Source organism: Bemisia tabaci, chromosome 9 (assembly GCF_918797505.1).
Source record: "Bemisia tabaci chromosome 9, PGI_BMITA_v3".
In the NCBI taxonomy this organism is placed as follows: domain Eukaryota; kingdom Metazoa; phylum Arthropoda; class Insecta; order Hemiptera; family Aleyrodidae; genus Bemisia; species Bemisia tabaci.
In genome coordinates this window covers 42,100,744-42,123,513 of record NC_092801.1, presented here as the reverse complement: position 1 = coordinate 42,123,513, position 22,770 = coordinate 42,100,744, and the positions used below count along the sequence as shown (strand labels likewise).

The 22,770-nt window shown below is 36.1% G+C and overlaps 1 protein-coding gene across 5 annotated transcripts; it reads left to right on the top strand.

Moving 5' to 3' along the window:
- Window positions 1–401: 401 nt before the first annotated feature.
- LOC109036867 (uncharacterized) lies at window positions 402–18,292 on the top strand. Of its 5 annotated transcripts, XR_011900556.1 has the most exons (6): window positions 402–649; window positions 5,748–5,822; window positions 8,204–8,483; window positions 10,165–10,304; window positions 13,721–13,850; window positions 17,501–18,292. XR_011900556.1 is itself a non-coding variant. In XM_072304551.1 (2 exons), the coding sequence occupies exons 1-2, from the start codon at window positions 536–538 to the stop codon at window positions 3,704–3,706; spliced, it is 765 nt and encodes a 254-aa protein (XP_072160652.1). In that variant the 5' UTR covers window positions 437–535; the 3' UTR covers window positions 3,707–4,277. The 5 variants fall into 5 exon arrangements, 1 of the variants encoding a protein (XP_072160652.1); XR_011900558.1 differs by lacking the exon at window positions 5,748–5,822 and having other exon boundaries at window positions 430–649; window positions 17,498–18,292; XR_011900557.1 differs by lacking the exon at window positions 5,748–5,822 and having other exon boundaries at window positions 431–649.
- The last annotated feature ends 4,478 nt before the right edge of the window (window positions 18,293–22,770 follow it).

The following is a 22,770-nucleotide window of genomic DNA, read 5'->3' as shown; positions in this document are numbered from 1 at the left end:
TCGAACATCTTTTTAACAGTATAAATGCTATCTCAACATTTAATTTCTTTCCGTGAGGGTAATAAAATTTCATGAAAAATAAAACCTTAAAATTTCACGTGGAATATTTCACGAAATTTCAGAAAGTTATGAAAAATATCCGTTCATTTTCATGTTTCGCAAAATGTAAAAATTGTGACTTTCCTTTAGTTTTGTGTGTTTGAGTGCGGATTTCATACTCTAGCCCCAGAAAAATATGAAATATTTTACAGCCTTGTGAAATTTCATGAAATATTTCACTGAAATTTCCAATGTTTCATTTTTTTCTTACATTTCACGCCACACTGCATTTAAATGACCCGCGCTTCACTTCGTCTGCCTCGGTAACACCGGCAACATCCAACAACGTTTCTTTGTTTTGTTTACACGTTCTGTTTTCTTATCTTATCATTGTTATCAGTTGCGTGATTGCAAGATTAGCAAGATCTGTGGTGCGGTTGCAGCTGTGGTTGAACGAAAATAGTACATTGTGCACTTTTCCTGTGACTAATCTTTGATGATCTCATCACGTTTACACGTGCAAATCCTTCGTGATCCAATCCTATGCGCTGGCTTTTCACTCGGACCGTATTTCAGACTAACCTCGTTGTGCGGTACCGTCACACACCGGGTATGTACCTAAAGCTTTATTCAATTTAAAATTGGTTCCTGTGTCTAAGTTTTTCCCTCAAGTTCTTTCCACAATGGCTAGCGGAAATGCTATTTGCATCGTGTGTCAGAAAGGAAACTCAAAGCTTTGTGGTCAATGCCAAGGTGTATCCTACTGCTCCAGGGCTTGTCAGGTGAAAGAGTGGCGGGCTCACAAGCTTTTCTGCAAAGAATACTCCAACTTCAAAGCTACAAAGCGCCCTTCCCAAAAGCATTTTCTTGCTATTCTTTTTCCAGTTAATGACAGTGAACCTAAAGGTGTTTGGGTTAAGAAAGGCGAGTTTTATACTCCAGATGTTAAGTCATTACTTGGAGGTAATACACCAATTGGACGATCCCCTATTCAGTTTAATCCAGTGGTCAATAGACAACTAACCGATTCAATTTATATCTGCTATCGCGATGAATTTCTGTTTGACGGGTCTGAACCTAATAAATGCATTGCAAGCATTACTGCCCTAAGGCCTGGAGCATACACTCAGTGGCTAGGCCCGATCGTAGCATATGGGATGGTAGGACATGCCATGGATCCCAGGGTGATTCGAGACCTCACCATGGCTGATTTCAAACACATCACTGACTACTTCATATCATACAGATATGGCACACAGGTATCTCTTGTGAAAGGTGTCAGAATCAACTGTGATGGTGATCGAGAACTGTGTAAGAGACCACCTTTTGAGGCTGTGGAAGTATCGCCGGATATCTTATTTTCTGATCAAGACACCTCTAGCATCGCAGAGCGCATGGGTCTGCCTATCTTTGTAAGGAAGTACTCTCCAGATCCTAAGTGGGAAGCAGACCCGTCTGCGTATGGCAATTCAAATGCAACGTTCCTACACATGTGCTGTGATCCAAAATCGGAATGGTGGGGATGGGCTCCTTTGCACTGGCGAACCCAAGTTGGAAGTGTTTTTGTAATTCGTCAAGATAAAAAACCTCTGCTACCATTGCATGTTGAAGCACTATGTCACTATTGCCGTGAATTTTTACAGCCTGCGTTTGAGGATTCTCTAGGAGGAAGTGGCCCGGAGAATGAGCCCAGCAAGAAACATGTTTTATCAATGATAAATAAATCGAAATTCCTCTATCAATGGGGTAATTTTTTGAGTGAACGTAATTGTAAAGATGTGCCCAGTCCCTATGACATTTCATAATTCATCTGCCAATGAGGAACGCACTTTAAGGCCCTCAGCTGAGTACTCTTCCTTTAGTCATTTTTTTTACATGAAATTGTCCCTGAGATGCATGAGATATTTTCAAGTTTTCCAAATCTAAATTTGTTCCTATGTTAAAAGAGTTCAGTAACTTGGATATCAGGAAAAATGCATTTTGTCTGAAAATGGGCAAGTTAGAAAAAGTACTGAGGATTCAAGACCAAAAAAGATCTGACTATTGTTTCTGTACTTTTTCAGTACGTATGTTTCTCCTTAGTTACTGTATTTGGTTCTCAAGGTTGTGTTCGGCTCATGAAATTTTTCTTTTGTAATAATTTTATCGAACTAACGATAACAATGTTGTACTTTTTTCCACACCATCGGCTATGTAGGTAATCATCATCATACAATATAATTATAGGTACTTTTTTACCTGAAAGAACATTTTAAGTAGGTACATTAGGAAATATGTTAACTCCGCATTTTGCATGACATGTTTTTAAGAGAATGTGTAAATTAGTTGTGGTTAATTTTTTTAAGTCAAATCTTACGGTTCTGTGGTTTGTTTTTCATAATTCTCATGTGAAATCAATGGACTCTGCTCAAAAAGCTTCTCTCTTGGTTGAATGTCACTCTGTCCTCTTTTCTTTTCAAATTAGAAAAGGAAATTAACTCAATTATTTGGTTTTTGTGTTAAAAAATTTTTTGTGCTGACAATCACTCAATCAGTTTAAGAGGGAAAGTTCCGAGAGTCAATCTGATTTTGTACATTTCTCTTTTTCGTACATGCCTTTTCTCTTCCTTTTCATTTTACTTTTTTTTTGTGTATGCTTTAAGATGGAGATAGAATTTTCTAACATACACCGACCAATCACTGAGAAGGGCGGGAACCATCAGCCAATCATAGGTGGCCTTGCTAGGTTTAAATTTTTTGTTTACTTTCTGTTGTGCTGTCGCATGTCGACTCAACTAACCCTTGCAACTAACCCATGAAAGACCGACCTCGTGCCTCGCTGATCAAATCAAAGTTTCAACTTCATCGTTGATAGTTAGTGCAATTACTGTTTGAGCTCTGGACCACATTCTGCTCGTATCTCTCTCCAGTGAAAATTAGGTGATAAACTCTATTTTTCTAACCATTTTCTTTTAGTGCTTTCCATTCTCAAGTAATCATGGAAAACACTGATCGCCTTTGCATCGTTTGTTACAAGGAAAATGCCAAGCCATGCGGTCAATGCAAGAGCATTTACTACTGCTCTGTCCCTTGTCAGCGATCAGACTGGCGGACCCACAAGCTTTTGTGCTCAGCGTATGCCAGCTTTGATAAAACAAGTCGACCCTCACCAACTGACAAGCATTTCTTAGGAATTTTCTTCCCAGTAGATGATAAGAAACCTCAACTTGTGTGGGTTAGACGTGGACGTGAGGGAAGCAACCTACCTGTCCTTGATGTGCAGCCATTTCTGAATTTACCGCCTGAAGAAAATGCTAGGGTCATAACCATCTATCATGACCCATTGATGGATAAGGAACTGCCAGATATGATCCATTTTGATACCCGCGATAATTTCCTGAATGATGGATCAGAATTCAATCAATGTCTCCGTCGTATGACCTCCGTGTGTCCTGGAGCTTATCAAGGTTGGAGAGGTCCAGCCATGATCACTGTTAAAGTAGGACGTGATCCAGGTCTTGATTTAGATCTTATTCAGTACAGGGATGTCACCCTGACTGACTTTAAACACCTCTGTAATTACCTCTTTTGTTACCAATCTGATGAAAGATTACATGCGTTTCGGTTTAATTCAGTCGATGACCTGTTCAAAATGCAAGGTCGAGGTCTACAGCCACCGCTATATTGATCACAAAGCACCACTGTTTTTCTTCAAAAATTGTTGCTGCCTTTATGCAGAGTGCAAGTAATTTGATAAACTCCAACAAATAATGAGAAGGAAAGTTAAAATTAAACAGGAAGCAAACCATCAAACATAAATGAACCTTTTCTGTTTCTGTGCCGTGGTTTGTGGCTTTCAAGTAGATGGGCTCTTGCCTCTACTTATCAAAATAGTGATCATTTGTCTATATCTGCTCAATATTTAAAAGAAATACAACTCCTTATTTATACCATCTACTTGATCCTTCAGTTTTTTCGTAACATTTTCTCCCTTCTAGTATTATGTTAACTCCACTTTTTTCTGTAACTTTCAAATAATTTTTTGTATTTTCGTGTTTTTCATTCACTAATTGAATAGTTGCCTTTTTTTTTTACTACGAATATTTGTAACTATACCATCCTTTATTCTTAGTATTGCACTATCTTGGTTTTTTGTCAAAATGTACCGAATTACCTACCCTAAATGCTTGTCTTATATTTAACATTAGAAATGGATTTCACCTAAGATTTTTCAATTATATTTTTCATTAATTCGATTATTTTCGTATTGTTCTCATTTTATCACTGTTTAGGTATAGTTATTTGTCGCCCATAGTTTTCCTTAAGTTAATTCAAGTGGTTGCTACAAGAACATTTTTGCAACATTAGCGGAGGTTATAATTATATCGCATTTAGCAAAAAGGAACCAGCGCCATTACAGTGTTGTTTCTTCATAACGATCTAAAAGGTCTCTCAGAAAAGCAAATGGTTTTTGCTTCCTTCCGAAAACATTGTTAATTTTAAAGAAAAATAACTGTGTAAATTTTGATACTGTATTTTCAAAAAGAAAGTAGAAATTGCTCGATTTTGAAAACACTGTAACCGAGCTGGTTCCTTTTTGCTAAATGCGATCCAATTGAGGGTCTTGGAAGACACTTGAGATAGGTGCGGTTCTTTAAAAAAATTGAGTTATTAACGAATTCAACTAGAGGTAGACCGAGAGTATATTCTGGGAAAAATCCACCACTAAAGTCCAATTTTTAAGCATCAAAAAGTGAGTTTGATCTTTCTCCACCATAAGGATCCATCTCTATGTAATTTTGAAACTTGCAAAACATACTTATTTCTTGAACTAGCAAATACTCACTGCACCAAAAACCAGGCTTAAGCCCTTCAATTTATTGCTAAAAGCAAAGGTGTAGTAAATGCCGGAGCTTGTGAGCTGTGGCTTACTTGCGGCGTGATGAAATCCGTAAGCTTGTAAGGAAATTTTTTGATGAGAAAGTTCTTTTCCTCTTCTGGCTAAAATTAAGATGAAGGACAGAAAATTTGTTTACTTAATTTGGCCATTTTTTCGCTCAACACGTTCTCTTGGCGATTCTGGACTATTCGGATGGTTTCCGGCTGAGATTAAGTGAGATTAATTATGTCTAATTTTGACTCAAAAGAACTTTCTGCACCTCTGGTTATGGCACTAACTTTGTTGTCAAAGTTTCATTTGAACAACACACCTAGGTACGTACTTAATATACCCTCATCTGCATAATACGACACCCACGTACCATTTAGGCAGGAGTGATTTTTTTTTTCAGCTGTCATTATGAATCTCTGAAGTTAAAATAATGATTATAACTTGAAAATACTTAGACAATGAAGAATACCTAAGTAGGTATGACCAGATAAAATGAGCTATTTATTTGTGCTGTTTAGTACAAAATTCTTAGTTAAAATTTAATAATTTTTTTTTTTTTTTTTTTTTTTTTTTTTTTTTTTCCTACAATTAATTTTACTTTACTTAATATTTTGCTGGCTATATTAAAAGTGGTTTTAAAATCATGCCCAATCTTTCCTCCTTGACAAACTTCCGTCGAAGTTTAAATTGAAAGTGTACCTAGCGGTTGTGTTCACTCTTGAATTGTCTTGAGTCCACTTGTTTAAGTACCTACTTACCAGAATTTTTTTAGTATTTTTTTTCCCCTTGAAAAGAAATAATTAATTTCCCGGCCTGATATTTTTTTGACTTTCCTTAGGTACCTAATGCAAATAGACAGGACAGGAGTAGGATAGGCGCGCAGCAAATGTTATTGCTACCATACCGGAGCGTTGTGAGTGTTGCCTATTTAATAATTGAAGGGGTTCCACTCACTGAAATTTATTGCAATGGTGTAGAAATATATACCGTCAGTTGGTCTAACATGAGCCGGTTTTTTACTTTGAGGCTTTGCATTTTTGCAGTAAATTTTTTTTTTCATGCAATCAATTTTTGTTGTAGATCAGTCCCACATAGAAGAGTAAGAATAGCCCATTGAAAAAATTTTCCAGCAAACTGGGTATTTTTTTTTTAAAAAAAATTGAGGTGGCTCATGTTACCTGCAAGGTGGGGTAACATGAGCCACCCTATTGTTTTTAATTTAAAGGCACATGTAAGCCTACTATAGGCTTACATGAGCCTCCCAAAAGTTTTTTAAAAAAAAAATTGAGTTACAAAACATTAAAAACCAGGCTAAAAACGTACAAAACTTTAATTTTCCTACAATTTACGTCAAATTTCAGGCGAACAAATACATTTAACATCTAAAACCTTGTATCTAACAGGAAATCATTTAACAATCAATAGCACTAAGTTACTTTAAAGGCACACCGACAAGACAAATGGGACCTAAAGTCAAGAGAGATCAGTCAAAGTTTCTTAAAAAGTATATATATAGTAGTATTTTGGGCTACGTTAGATTCACTTTTATTTATAGTAGTATATATATGTAAGTATAAAATTAATATTGACTTTAATTTTAATTTTTGGAACTTTTTGGCTTTGTTTTCCCCGCAAAATGGTGTGGACTCAGCACCATTTCTCCACCTTGTTACATACAGTTCGGGCCACTTCTTAGTGTTTTTTTCTTTTTTTTTCTTATATAAGTATATATAGTATACAAGTCTTAAAAAGCCGAACAGTAAATATGAAAGATATGTGAAGGAGTTGATTTATGCTCTAAAGGAATGCCAATTTTACTAAGAATGTATCATGAAAACCATTACTGTATAGATTGCTCCTGGAAGAATTGCGAAAATTGGGTGGCTCAAGTTACCTCCAACATTCCAAAATTTTGGTTTTTCCAAAAAAAAATCGGTCAAAAACTAAAATGTTCAAAATCCAATGCATGGGCATGAAAGTTGGAGGTATTTGTGAGGTTCGGCGACCGGCGAAATTATTCTGTGATTATCGATAGTCACTTTTCAAGGAGGTTAGTTTCAGAGGTAGAAAAAGGGGCAAAAAATTCTAAAAACTAAATAATTTATAAAAATTTCTTATCGATGGAAAAATGTGTCTCTATACCATTGAAATTCCGCCAAGACACGCCACTATCACATCATGTTGTTGTTTTCGTTGTTTACTTTCGCGACTGTGCTGCCACAGGCAAGAGAAAAAAAAATCCCCAAACGGCAACGGCTCATGTTACCCCCGAGGCTCATGTTAGACCAACTGACGGTACCTTTCAGTTCTATTGCATTTATTTCGTAATTTTTTTGCATTGAAAATTATCTAGGTACCTGTCTATCACATGGAACTCATTTTTTTAACCTTTAAAATCGTCATTTATTCACCAAATGGTGCACAAATATTTCATTTTAGAAAAAATCCAGAATTATTTTGTCAATATTTTTGCTGGACTTTGCTACTTGGGAAAATGTATGTCTGTCGCTTGGTATGCTTTCTGTGTGCAGAAACTGCAGCTTTTTGAGGTACCACTGATTTGTCGAAAAGCTGTACCTATACCTACCTACCTTTCAATATTTTCTCTCAAAATTTCTTCATTATTATTACTAATTAAGTTTTTGGGACTGGTTTTGCCAGTCGCTGCTTTTTACTTTCATAGAGCGATGGCCAAAGTGCGAAAAGACGTATCTCCATTGCGGTGCTTCAAAATCTCAGCTCCAATTTTATTTTTTCATGGAGAAACAAGTCAACTATACCTTTAGCTTGAAATTTGTACTAGATATTCAGCTAGGTAACAGAGAAGAAAAATCAAGGAAGTTTTCAATAAATTAAGTCAAGTAGTTTTCCAAAGTAAAAGAATGACAGGAAGTTTGCGACGTCGTAAGTGGAGGTAGGTATGCGGTTTCGCACTTTGGCCATCAGGTACTAATTTTGAATCAATCTAGGTACGTACCTCTCAACCCCGCAAACCCCAATGTAGTTACAGATGCTATACTTGGAAGGAAAAGGAAGACAAATTCTTATGATGGAAGAAATGAAGTTCCCTCTCAAAGCATACTCGCAGAAAAAATTTTACCCACCTCAAATTTTAAAAATTAATGAAAATAAACGTAGGTAATTCACTACGGCGAGGATCCATTTTATTTCTATTGAGCATTGGTACTGAAACATTTGTCAAAAATTGCATCAATCGGCCAGCTTGGTAGTTGTAGCTATCAGAGAAAAATAGGCAATGTTTGCATTGAATTAATTTTTTAATTTTTGTTTCAGGAACAACCCAGAATCAGGAGCGTTGAAGCGATCGATTTCCCAACCGCTGGAAACTGAAATTTGGAACATCATCATGTGCAGTCTGGAGAGAGCTTTTTGCTCTTGTTGCTTTTGTTCCATGGAGGGTTCAATCCAAGAGGAAATTCTTTTTTTCCTCAGACAGGATCCGCGTGTCTCCCTTAAAGAGACAAAAATCTCTAGAGTTCCAAATAGCAGAACTTATTTGGAATATTTCAATTGTGATGCTCTCACTCTGCCATTGAGAACACCGCAGAAAGAAGTAAGTTATTTTGAGTTTTGCGCATTGACTCTCATTTTGTCTCTCCTCTGATGTTAGGATGTATCCTAATTCCCTTGCGAGTCCTGGAATGCATGGAGTTATATATGGTCATTAGGATTCAAGTCAAAATTTAGTCGTGCTCTCATATAGGAGGAGTGACGATTTATGAAGAAGGATTTTCCAAGTTTGGTCGGCTGCCTTCAAAAACGTTCCATGAACTGTTGGACTGAGGATGCAGCATTATTTAAAAAGATCTTATCTGCTGCCTAGATTTCATAGATTTAAAAATAATAAATATTGTAAAATTTCTGCAATGCTAAAGTGCTTTGACTAAATGATAAACTGCTAATTTTATTAAATCAAAGAAACAATTTTTGTTTCGCTGTACCTACGCGTTGCCTAATGTGAAGGTAAAGGAGGCTGCAATCTTGGAACCGTACCCGGTTTTATCGGGTCAGTAATGCAGGCAGTCTCCTTTGGGCATCAATCTTCAAAAGGAAGGAAAAGAGGAGAAAAGGAAGTGATTTTAGGATTTTTTTTTAAATACCTATAAAGTTGAAGTTATGCATACCTATAAGATTAGATAAGGAATGTGTCAAACTTTCTCCAAAAATACATTATTCTGTAACAACTTTCTGGAGGAGGTTCACCATCCCACAGACCTGAGATAATCCGTAATTGAAGTTCCAAAGTATTTTTCACTATTTTATTGTATTTTATGTTCAAATCATGAACAGAAGCATCAGTCTCTAGAACCTGGCATTGCGGAGGGTCTTAAATGGATTGCAGGGACGTAAGCTGAGAGGAACCAAGTCAGATTAGCTGTGACCTCTCATAAGACAATCTTATTGTTTTTGGGTAGAACGGTAGTGTGGATTTTTCTAAAAATTTTAGGCGATGTCATCTGTGACATGAAGCAAATTCTCAAGAGGACCTGTAAAACCAATCTATCAAAATATCAAATTTTCTCCAAAAATACATTATTCTCTAACAATTTTCTGGAGGAGGTTCACCATCCCATAGACATGAGATAATCTGTTCACCTGGAAATAACATGGGGGCAGGAAAATTCTTGCCGTCTCAAGGTGGGCGAGAAGTCGAATCCGGGCATGATTGGAACTAAATTGAAGTCTGCGTTTATTTTCGGCTCAAGTGACTACTTGTAAACTCATTTGCCTAATCAACCTTAAGTTTCAGTTCTTGCATTTTGAAGTGCTTCAATATAATAAAGTAAATATTTTTTAGTGCAAGTAGCAAGTCCGTGTGCAAGAGATGCACTTGGTGACTATTTGTTGAATTGAATGAAAGATTCAGTACGCATATTGCCCTTTTTTTCCAGCGTTTTTTTTTTTTTTTTTTTTTTTTTTGTAGATAAATCTGGATTTCTCCTGGATAAGCAAATTGAAAATTTTGTTATTCAGCAAATCTTTGACTCAAAAGTAGACCAGATAATTGATTGATTTCGTCCGTATGAAAATTTACATTATCGGTAACCTTGACTCATCGTGAGTGTAAATTTTAACTGAAAAAAAAAATGAGGTTTACACGATATCTCTCACCACCTCAGAGTACATTGACTGGAGTTGAATCTCCTCAATTTTTGTACCTAGCAAACTTAAGAATCAATAAGTAATTTCTGATATTTTTGCAAAGAATAATTTTGGTTTTTTTATTTTCTCAGGACTGTTCCTTGAAAAATTCAGTAAATGTCACCAGCGGCTCATGAAATAATTCGACTGAGTCTCTTCATCAACTTAAACAGAGAGGATTCAATTTAAAGGAGACCATTGAAGCTGTTCTAAACATTGACAGAATGATTAGGTACTAATTTTTTGCAACGAATGTCAATATTTAAAAAACTACCATCATGATTAGAATTTTGAATTATTTTACTTGTTTTTCCCAATTTTTCGTGATTTTTTCTTCTCTTCCATTCAACGATCATTTTGGCTATCATAGCCATCCACGGTTCGTTTCAGAGGGAGGTAAATGAAAATGTGTTGACCACTCAAAATTCCTTCGGGATCTTGAAGTAGGATGCTTACACAGTCATTTAAGCCTAAAATGAAAATATTCTGTCGAGCTCTTCGAAAATAAAATCGATTTTTGTGTTTTTGGCGCTTAAATGGCCTTCAAAGACGATCGATGATTCAATTCCGATGGGTTGTACATATGTAAAATGGTACATGTGTGATGAACTCTACGTATTTTTGGACCAGAAATCGATTGAGCAGGGTCCTGAATCGGTCCGATGCTTCATTGACCGAAAAATGGGCCTTTTTTGGATTTTAGGTATGTTTTGGGCCCATTTTCCCCTATTTTGGCATGAAAAAACCTGTGCCGTCATGGGTAATGATTATCGGGTCATTTCGGGCGGACCATCGAATGCACTTGGTCCCAAGACACTCCGGGGCTTTCGGAGTGATACAGGCTTTTCGAGATACAGAGGATCAAAGTCCCCGATTTTCACTCAATTCTGCAGGTATTTTAATGTTCAATTCCGACTATAAATTGTTTTCTGATTTAGACATCGAAGCGCATTTTGCGGTGGTTGATTCAGCTACGTATGGTGGATTTTTCTACATATTTCACAAACCCTCACTTTGTTTTTTTTTTGGGGGGGGGGGGGGGTGTCTTTTTCTGTACAGGGTGTGCACAAGGTGTGGGTACTTGTTAATACCTCGAGAACGGTGGCAGATATTGACTTACGGTTTGGACGAAACTTCCTTGAATTAAAGTGGGTACATTTTTGGTGAAGGATTATGACTCCCTTGCCCCCCAGGGAGGTGGGTGGTAGGTTCAACTTCTCGAAAATATTGATATGACCGTCATTTGAAAGCCTGCCAATTTTAAAATATCGTAATATTTTTTGCATTCTGATGTCAGATTCGTACTTTTCCTGAAAAAAATACCCCTGGTTACTGAGTTTCATCAAAATCCACCGCTTAACGATCACGATATCCATTTTCCGCTATTTTGAACTTGATCCATCCGCCATTTTATGACGGTGATAGATGGCAACCTGCAATTAACGCGAATAATTGTCTTTTTTTAAGTTCTTTCTACCGAGGTATCACACGATGGGGGCTCCCATTCTAGAATCGAAAATTGCCCTGTATTCCCAACCCTTGAGGGGGCAAGGGAGGTCATAACCCTTCACCAAAAATGTACCCACTTTAATTCAAGGAAGTTTCGTCCAAACCGTAAGTCAATATTTGCCACCGTTCTCGAGGTATTAACAAGTACCCACACCTTGTGCACACCCTGTACAGAAAAAGACACCCCCCCCCCAAAAAAAAACAAAGTGAGGGTTTGGGAAATATGTAGAAAAATCCACTACACGTAGCTGAATCAACCACCGCAAAATGCGCTTCGATGTCTAAATCAGAAAACAATTTATAGTCGGAATTGAACATTAAAATACCTGCAGAATTGAGTGAAAATCGGGGACTTTGATCCTCTGTATCTCGAAAACCCTGTATTACTCCGAAAGCCCCGGAGTGTCTCGGGACCAAGTGCATTCGATGGTCCGCCCGAAATGACCCGATAATCATTACCCATGACGGCACAGGTTTTTTCATGCCAAAATAGGGGAAAATGGGCCCAAAACATACCTAAAATCCAAAAAAGGCCCATTTTTCGGTCAATGAAGCTTCGGACCGATTCAGGACCCTGCTCAATCGATTCCTGGTCCAAAAATACGTAGAGTTCATCACACATGTACCATTTTACATATGTACAACCCATCGGAATTGAATCATCGATCGTCTTTGAAGGCCATTTAAGCGCCAAAAACACAAAAATCGATTTTATTTTCGAAGAGCTCGACAGAATATTTTCATTTTAGGCTTAAATGACTGTGTAAGCATCCTACTTCAAGATCCCGAAGGAATTTTGAGTGGGCAACACATTTTCATTTACCTCCCTCTGAAACGAACCGTGCATCACAAGAACTTGACCATTTTTTAAAATAAGCAAAAATCACAAACTTGTATGAAATTACACTGAAGCTAACAAAAAACTATGACGCTAAAAGAATAGTTACCAAGTTACACAAATTATCAAAAAACTAACAAAACTCGTAGTTTTTTGTGTTTTTGCACAAGTTTTCAATTTTCATGGATTTTCAAAAATGGCTGCGTTTGTTTGATGATGGCCATCGTCCCAAAATGATCATTGCAACGGAAGAAGAAAAGAATTGCTAAAAATTTGGAAGGACAGTCAAAAAAACTCAACATTTTAATAATAATCCTGGTTCAAGCAAAACACCCATCAAATCTCACACTTCATTTTACATTGCAGTCTATAGTTGCAAAAATCTTGTAGGTTCTCAGAATACGCTGGAAAATTCGGAATTAATCAATGCAAATTTGTTGGAAATTGCCTCTAATTAACTAACATTTTGACGATGAAAGTACCAGACCACGTCTGGGTTTACCACGTTGTAGACTTCCAGTCATCGGTACTTCATTTTTCAACTAACTACTATGAGAAACTGATTAATGAGAGCTCTTGAAACCTTCCGTGATTTTTTTTTCTCTGCACCAAGAAAACTGTGAAAATTTCCAGGAATGATATTTATTTGTTCTCTTTTAAAAAAATAAAATGGGAGGGGAGATTTTTAAACAGTGCAAACAAGATACATGGTCTGATAGCTTCACCATTGAAAACAAAGTAATTTTTCATGCTGGCTAAACTGTAATGTTATTGATAATATCATGTGTGATATCTTTTGCAAACTCCTGAGCAGGGTCTGCCTTTAAAATTGAGCTTTCTGAGTGCCCATGTTTGATGTAAGCAGGGCTAAAAAAGAACTTCTTGACATTTGTAGGTGTGTATTCTATGAAGATGTGGCCTTACTTCTGGGTCGGATACAAGGTTACACTGAGTCTATTTTATCTCTCTGGCGATTCGTAGCAAAGGAGCTCCCCTAGGGTGACAACATTTTGACCAGAAAATACGTGTTAAAATGCTGAAGATTTCACTTTTTAGTCATTTTTTCCTGGAAAATCTGGATATTTTGACGCAATTTCGACTGTAAAGTTTTGTAAATTGAAGTGGATTTTCGTCCAGAAGTGCAAAGAAAAAAATTCTTAGGCTGAAGAAACACAAGATTTAAGTGTTTGCAAAAAATTACAAAAAATTTTCTCCCGGTAGGTAAGGAGGTTGTCCTTTTCACAGATCAAGTCAAATTTATCCACTCTTTATTTACAGAATTTGATTTAATCTTGTTTTAGGATGCAGCTAGAATGACATCAAAGAAGACTCAGAGGTGCAAAAATATGGAGGCAGTGAATTCTTTTGGATTTCAGCGAGGATAGCATCAATATCAGAATTCAATTTTGGATGATTCCATGCTGAAAAAAGGTATACTGAAGCAGGAATTTGTTTTTCTTTTCTTACCGAGATGCAAGCAATGGAAAAAATTGGATAAATTTTGCGATATCATTCCACCAAAGAAAGAATGAACACAATGTTCTGCAGCAGATTTGATCATCAAAGTCCAAAAAAAATGTGAACACTGAGATAATAAAAAAGTCACTTTTCTATGGTCTATTGGAGGCAAAATCACAGTAAAAGTCTACGCCTGTACCAAGGAATTTGGCGCTGGCTAACTTTTGATATCTTTTGACCTGGTGTTCCTTTCAGCGTCCGGAGTATGATAAGCGTTTAAAATTGAGGAGCTTGGAGGACATAGCGCATAAGTGCAATTTTTGCTATTTCGAGGAAAATATGTTTAAAGTTTCTAAATTATATGAAGCCTCCTGGCATAAACAAAGTTCAAACTCACATTTTGATGCTTAACAATTAGATTTTACTGGTGAATTTTTCACAGGATTTATTTCAAATCTAGATTTATTTGAAATCAGTGAGAAAATCAAAATGTCAATTTTCCATGACAGAAATTACAGACACCAACATTACGAGGTCTGTTAGATTAGAAACCGGATTTTGGTCATAACTAGCCCACAATGCGTCCAAATTAGGTTTTCTTGAGTTTTCCTAATAGCTGGAAATATACTTAAGATCGCTACGTTCACAGATTTTTTTTTATTTTGATCAGTGTTTATTCTGTGTCATCTTGAATACGAGCAAGTCAGGTGCGTTTTGCGATTTTCATGATGCGATCACTGATAGAGCAAAGATTCAACATATAATTTTGTTTTAAACTCGGTATACCTTGTACCGAAACTTTTGGTATATGCTAAGTAAAGCTTACCATGATCATTGAATGAGATGTTCCCACCGTTAATGGGTTAAACGATTCAAAACTGGTCAGGAGTTCGTCAAAGATGAGGAGCATGGGAATCGACCCTCAACGGCAACTGACATTTGTCACGTGGAAGAAGTGCGGGCAAAAGTGCTCGAAAATGGTCTTTTTGAGCTTGATGAACAGAGTAATATTTCTGAAGGCTCTTACATACAATTTTGATAGAATATGTAGACATGCATCGAGTTTCAGGTACACTTGCCCCTTGATTGTTGTCCGTTGAACGAAAATCCAACCAAATGTTAATTTCCCTTAAGCTGCTTGAACGTTCTAACAATGATCCTACATTTTTGGATAGGATATTTTTTGGTGACAATACTTTAGTGTACGGCTATGATACGGAGACAAAACTCCAATCGTCCTTGTGAGTTGAAAAATGTAGTGCAAAACCGAAAAAAGAGAGACAAGTTCGGTCAAACATAAAAATCGCAAAACACCCTTGAGGTTCCCTTACTTCAAGTCACATACCAACGAAGCTATTTAGGATTTTTCAAATTTGTGAACATAGTGTTCTTAAATATGTATATTTTCAGCCATCAGAAAAGCTCAAGAAAACGTAATTTGGACGCATTGTGGGATACACTGAAAAAAAAACTGCTAAAATCAACACATGAAATAATGAAAAAAGGTGACAACTCATCAAAATAGATTAAGAACACCGGGTTGATTTTACTAATTTGGTGATTTGTCACCGTATTTTAGCAATTTTTTTTTCAGTGTAGTTATGACCAAAATCCGGTTTCTAATCTAACAGACTTTGTACATTACTGTTACATTATTTAGAGACAAAATTACACTAAAAGTGTACACCTGTACCAAGGAATTTGGCGCTGGCTAAATTTTGATATCTTTTGACCTGGTGTTCCTTTCAGCGTCCGGAGTATGATAAGCTTTTAAAATTGAGGAGCTTGTAGGACAAAGCGCATAAGTGCAATTTTTGCTGTTTCGAGGAAAATATGTTTAAAGTTCCTAAATTATATGGAGTCTCATGGCATAAACAAAGTTCAAACTCACATTTTGATGCTTAACAATTAGATTTTAGTCATAGAATTTATTTCAAATCTAGATTTAGTTGAAATCACTAATATCTCAATTTTTTCGAAAACTGCATCTTTGTGCCGTGTCCTCGAAGCCTCTCAATTAAACCAGTCTTGATGAAGCGGGGTTGAAAAGTTAATTATTTGGCAATTTTGCACAGAATATCCTTTAATCATGTTGCAACAATGATTGGTGAACGAGAAGAGCATCTGTTTTCTCGCTGGCTGTGAAAGTACGATAGTCTTAGAGAGTAAAATTCCTCCAAATGATAAAAGCATGCCTTGCAGTGTCCATGCAGGCATAGCCGCAGCTCTACATCTCCATCAGAAAACGCACTTAAGAAGGCCAAAAAAAATTAACTTTTCAGGGCCCATCTTGATAACATTTAATTCTAGTAGTTAGACTTTAAAGCTCACTCTGTCTCGGAAGCTGTAAGGAACATCATATCAAATACTTCCAAAATTTCTGGGTATTCTGAGTGTAGTCCTTTGGACTTATGGCCCAACCTCAATAATTTGCTGAAACAAGTTGAAGTCAGGTCGAAGCTTTGTTTTAAAATCATTTTTCATCATGGAATTTAAAATTTAGCAAAATCAATATTTCTCACTTTCCAAAAAGTCTTCAGAAAATTCCAAAATCGCCTATGTAAAACTGTGACTCTTGTCACAAAAAAAGAATATTGCACCATCGCACTTGAGTGTATCATTGAATCAGTGAGAACGAAAGTACACCAACTCAGTAACTCAAAAATGTTCAATTTGCATTTAAGAGAGTCATTTTTCAGAGAAGTAAGTGAAGTTAATGCATCTGTTCCAACCTGGACCTTAAAGAGTCTTCAAGTACTTGTCTCTCGGCACCAAAAATCTTTTTCTTACACTAACTTCTTCAACTACTGTGCAGTTTTGCGTGTGTCTTGATTATTTTCATTTTTTCGAGTTTGTATGTTTTCGTTCTCACTAATACAACTGTGGTGATTAGGAAGAAAATCAATAACAAAAAGAACAAAGCAAGTGTATTGAATTTCTGCTGAGTAATGTATTTTATGTCATTTGCTTTCCTCTAAAATTTACAGAGTGGACTGCTAGACACGTTACAAAAAGCATTTTTATGTATGTTTCATTCTTAATATTTCGTGTTGAACTTAATAAGTGCAACAAAATTTTTGAATTCAAATCTGTACTCAAAAAATAATGCTTTTTTTAAGCACTGGTTACAAAATTCATATGAAAATATACTGGTCGATTAAGAAGCTTGTCAAAACCATTGTAGTGCAAGATTTGATTCACCGCGACTCTGTTTTCTCTTGTGAGTGAGAAATCAAAATTTAATGTAACAAGTACTGAATCCAAACGTTAACGCCTTTGTTAGGAGTAACTTTCAGTAATTTTAATCGCATGAATCTGAATCATGTTCTACATTTATTTTTGAAGAGGAAGCATATATCAGAATGCTTTAATTTGTACTTTGTCTTGAGGCAGTGGATCATCGTATAGAGCAACCTGTTTTAGGAAAAAATTTAAGGTCATGGAGAAGGCCCTTCAAGCACTTGTATGTTTTAATCATGCCAAAAATCTTGCTGAATTTTGCTTGTCTTTTGAAGAGAACCTATGTTGACTCAATAGAGTCTCCATTACGACAGATTAAACTGACAGTATTTTTTCCAGCTGAGTGAATTTTAATTCTCTCAATGTTCGTAATGTTTCAGTAGCTATGGATCTTATAGGAAGTGTCAAACTGGAAATGCTCCATCAACAATCTCCAGCAAGATGCTTTTTCAAGTACCTTCGCTTGGGTGGAATGAATTTAAAAATGCTTCAGCGGTGCAAAATGACTTCGCAGAGCTGAGATTCTGACTTATCAATAAATGCACCAAAGTTCAACTCCTATTTTCAAATCTTTGGTGCTTTCTATGGACTTAAAGATGTGTTAAATGTGGATTATATTCTTAACGTAAGTTCCAAAGTATTTGCTACTATTTTATTGTATTTTATGTTCAAATTATGAACAGAAGGATCAGTCTCTAGAACCTGGCATTGCGGAGGGTCTTAAATGGACTGCAGGGACGTAAGCTGAGAGGAACCAAGTCAGATCAGCTGTGGCCTTTCATAAGACAATTTTATTCTTTTTGGGTAGAACGGTAGTGTGGATTTTTCTAAAAATTCCAGGCAATTTCATCTGTGACATGAAGCAAATTCTCAAGAGGACCTGTACAACCAATCTCCTTTAAAAAAATTAATTGTATGATGAAATTTGCAATGGCTATTACGACTTGATTCTTTTCTTCTTAATGCGGTCCAAATGATGTTGGATTACTAAGCATTTTGCTCTTTGGTTTTTCTTTTTAACATTGAACTTATTCAGGGAAGGCCAGCATCATGTAGGTTTTGTAAAGTTATCTTTTTTTTCTCTCACGATTTTGTTATAGATTTATTGCTCTCTGGAAATTTGCATAGATAATTTTGTGTCGTTATTTAAAAAAAATAAAATTCAATTTTATAATCACGGTTTTTCTTATTGTGACAAAAGGTTAGTACCTAGGTAAGTAGCTAAGCAAAAAAAAAAAAGATTAACTCCAAGTATACTTCAGGGTCTCTAAAATTTTACTGACAATTTTGCAGAATTTCATATTTAAGTTTACTTTCCAAAATTATTCCAATTAAAGTTCAGACAGTTTATCAAGTCTGAAGGAGAGGAAACGTTGGTGTATAGCGGTGCTCTTTTCTCAAAAAAATTGGGTTTTATTTACATGTTACTGACTTCAAGTGCCAAAATTGAGATGAACAGAAATTTTGAAGTATTGAAGATATGTTTATGTGGGTAGGAATGCTATCAAATAATTTCTGAGTAGATGGAACATTTATAGCGAGTTTCATGGAGAAACTAACCGGTTAAATCCTATTATTTCCAATATTCTGTTTATCTCATGGACGGATGGCCAACTGCCAAGGTCAAAAACGTAGACTTCGGGTTGCAGGATGACAACTCTCCGCATTTGTTTCGTTTTTAAAAGAACACTGAGCAACATTTTTATTTTTTTTGAGATTTTCAAGTGAGTTCACTCACAAAGTCTGGGAATTTCATAAACATTTTTTGGTGGAAGTTCAATTCGAATGTCAGGGAATTCTAAAGTTTTGAATCAGTCAGGGAAAGGTCAGAGAATCAGAAAATGAAGAAATTACAGAAACCTTGTAATAAAATTTACTTCATCATGAAATTGCAATAGTTTTACAATGTTTAGTAAATAAATGCTGATTTTAAAGATCGATAAAATGAGTTCCATGTTGCACGAAGATGGACTATTTTCAATGCAGAGGAAAATTCCAACAAGAAAGGCCCCCTCTTCTAGTAGATAAGCAACTTGCACAACGCTGCAACGCAGCAGCAATAATTTTAGCATGTATTGCAGTTTATCGCAACCTTTGGTACTTAGGCAAGGCAATGGAGCCTTCGAAAATTTGTGTAATACTAACAGTAGAATCCTGTCCAATCCCAAACCGCTATTACCAATGATTTCCATGTATTAGGTGCGAAGAAACGAATTTTGCAATGCAGAGAAAAAAGTGAGTAAGAGGAGCCCCTTCTAATAGTAGATAGGCAACAAGCACAACGCTCCGATGCTGTAGCAATGATTTTAGCACGATTTTTAATTGTTGGAGAATTTGCAGGTGCCTGAAATTTGATAAATTTCGTGCTCAAGTGGAATAAACACAAGGATACCCTTTGTTCATAAATTGAGCAATTATATGAGGAGATATGGCAAAGTGATCGAATGTGCTAAAATGGATTGCACACTGAAAAAAAAGATTACTAGAATTTACCATTCCTTTTTGCTGTGTGAAATACAGCATGAAGGAATGGTAAATCATACCAATCTTCAAGTCGATTCTGCCAGAGAAATGGTTACCTGTACCAGTATATAGTAACGTTTCCCTTTCTTCTGGCAGAATTGACTCTGAATTAACGCTGTGTGAAATTCAGCGTGAAGGAATGGTGAATTCTTCCGATCTTTTTTTCAGTGCATTTACCAAAAAGGAACCAGTGTGATCACAAAATTGTAAACATGTTGCTTCTCCATAATCATATAAAAAATGTCCCATAACAGCCAATTTTTTTTGCTTCCCACTAAATAATTGGCAATTTTAAAGGAAAATAATTGTGAAAACTTTAATACTGTACATATATTGAGTATTTTTAAAAGGAAATAAGAAGTTGAACACTTTTGAAAACACTGTAATCGCGCTGGTTACTTTTAGCTAAATGTGATCCAAATATATGTATTTAAATGAAAAATGTCACCAGATGACATAACTAAACGGTGGATTATTTCTTTTTTAAATCTATTTTTATACTATTTCCGTATTGTCGTTTCCCCAACAAAGGAACGTAACTCAATTCCATGATTGCAAAATCAACTCAAACAAATTAATTTGTTACAAGAATATACTTGTGCAATTTGAGTCCAAAATTTTTCTGATTTTGGCAAGAGATCCGAGGAAAAATCGGTGAAATTTTCAGTTAGAATTGCCCCAAATTTTTCGAATACAAATGAAATATGCGAGCGAATGTTGGCAATGTTGAAATGTTGTTACGCTCTTTCGCGATGGGAGCACGACAATAATTCAGGGAAAAATTGAAAAAATACTGCAAAAGCAGCTGTTTCAGCACCTTCAGATAGCGCAATAATGCAATAAATTTACAAAAACAAGAAGTAGGAAAAATTACATATTTTTTTTGAGGGGATGAATCATAATTGAGGAGCATTCCGGAAAAGGGGCACATACGCGTATGTGCCCTTTTTCCGGAAATAGCAGAAACGGATTCCTCGCATCCTAATGTACCAATGTCCCGAGTTTCAACTTAATTGATCAATTTTTGGAGCTAAGAGACCAAGTTTTGTGAGGCTAAGTCAGAGTCAGGCGTATTTCATCTATTGGCCCCTGGGTACGGTCGCCGCGACGCGACGTTGAGGAGATAGCGCGCAGAGCGCAGGCAGGTAGGTGATGGTACTTAGAGTCCCTTTATACACAGAGTTACGACAATTCGATTATCAGCTGACTGGCAGCCGTCCTTGGCTAGCCATGGACGCCGAAACGAGTGCACCCAAACGAACGATATTGAGGGATAAGGATCAGGAATCCTGCGATGTCTGTCACACAAAAACAACAACATCAACAAAGTGATCAATTAAAAAGAAAATGAGATTGGTTTGTGAATAATTTCTTAATCTATTTTCGTTTTGGACCTATGGAAATAACAATTTACTCTTGATAAACCACAATTAGGTAATATTTTCATTATTCTTGTTCACATTCGAGGTACCGCCATCTTGGTGCACTCGTTTCGGCCTCCATGAGCGAGAACCAATCAGAATTGGATTTTTTTTTAGGCCACTTTCAGCCCAATCCTGGCCCAACCAAAAGTGAGTTGTCGTAACTCTGGGTATAAAGGGACTCTAATGGTACTGATATAAGTAAGGATCCCTCATTACAGATGCATCGCACTGATTCTACTAATCAATGCAATATCATCGGTTTGCAGTGATTGTCTACACGTTTTACCGGTGAAACGTGAAATTCTGTAATTATTAATAATTCAATTTTTAATGGTCTCTTGTGGGTTTTAATTTTTCGATTTTTTCGCGTGTTTTGCTATCTTTTTTATTAACGATGATCGGAAATGATCCACCCGCACGTTCGCGATCGAAATTATGATTTATTTTCGTTTAGAAACTCGTTAAAGTCTTGAAAATTTAGCTTTGAAAGCCAAAACCTACATATATAACCACCGGTCCATTTCCAGAAGAAGGGCACACAACGGAAAATTTTAAAAAATTCCTCCCACAACACTGAAAAATTAAGAAGTGGTACGGAATATAACAAAATAATATGAACTATGCAAAACGACAATCCGGGTATCGGAACTTGGCTGTTTTGAAAACGCCTTCAAATACGGCGTGATACCTTACCCATTCCGGAGAGTTCAAATAGTTGTATCATTGCGCAGTAAGAATGTGACGGAAAATTAAAATGGAATTAGCCTCCATGCACGCTAGCCTTTTCAATTTCCTCTGACATTTTTGCAGTGGTGAATGCATAGCTGAATTGCGCTCCAGCTTGAATTGTATTTAGCAAATGGGTGGTTTTTATACGAGGATTAAAAATTAAGAAGTGGTACGGAATATAACAAAATAATATGAACTATGCAAAACGACAATCCGGGTATCGGAACTTGGCTGTTTTGAAAACGCCTTCAAATGCGGCGTGATACCTCACGCATTCCGGAGAGTTCAAATAGTTGTATCATTGCGCCGTAAGAATGTGACGAAAGATTAAAATTGAAATAGCCTCCATGCACGTTGGGTCTTCGATTTCCTTCGACATTTTTGCAGTGGTGAATGCATAGCTGAATTGCGCTCCAGCTAGAATAAATTTTGAACTTTTAACCTATCAATTTGAATTATTTTCATATTAAGTTTTATTACGATTAATTAAATTGAAATCTACAGTGAATTTACTTTTATAATGTTAATAGTATTAATAAATTCATAATTTAACATTTCACTTTTTACATTTTAATATTTTCATTTTAGAATTTTTGAACTTCGTGAATTTTTACCTCTGAGACATTTTTTTTTGTTTTTGTTTTTTTTTGCTTTTTAAATGAGTTAGTTATAGGGAGACTCAAGTTTGACTCTCCTTTGAGTTGAAACGCCGGGAGAAGTCGGGTGAGCCGGCCTCGGGCCGTGAACGTTAAGGACGTAACAAAAATCATAATAACATTTCAATTTGCGTGCAAATTCTACATTTATATCGCACACTGAAAAAAAAATCTCGGTGTATTTACTAAGAAAAGGGTAAAATTACCAAGAATTCAGGGCTACATTTGATCCCAGTTTTTTCTTGGTAAAATTACCATTAATGGAATTGGTAATTTTACCGAAAAATCTCGGTAAAATTATTGAACTTTCTCGGTAATTTT

What these genes read in the sequence shown, in the direction of transcription:
- LOC109036867 (XM_072304551.1), top strand. Translation starts at nt 536, where the DNA reads ATGATCTCATCACGTTTACACGTGCAAATCCTTCGTGATCCAATCCTA. An exon ending in GCGGTACCGTCACACACCGG is followed by an intron (nt 650 to 3,055) that starts GTATGTACCTAA and finishes GTTTGTTACAAG; the next exon opens with GAAAATGCCAAGCCATGCGG.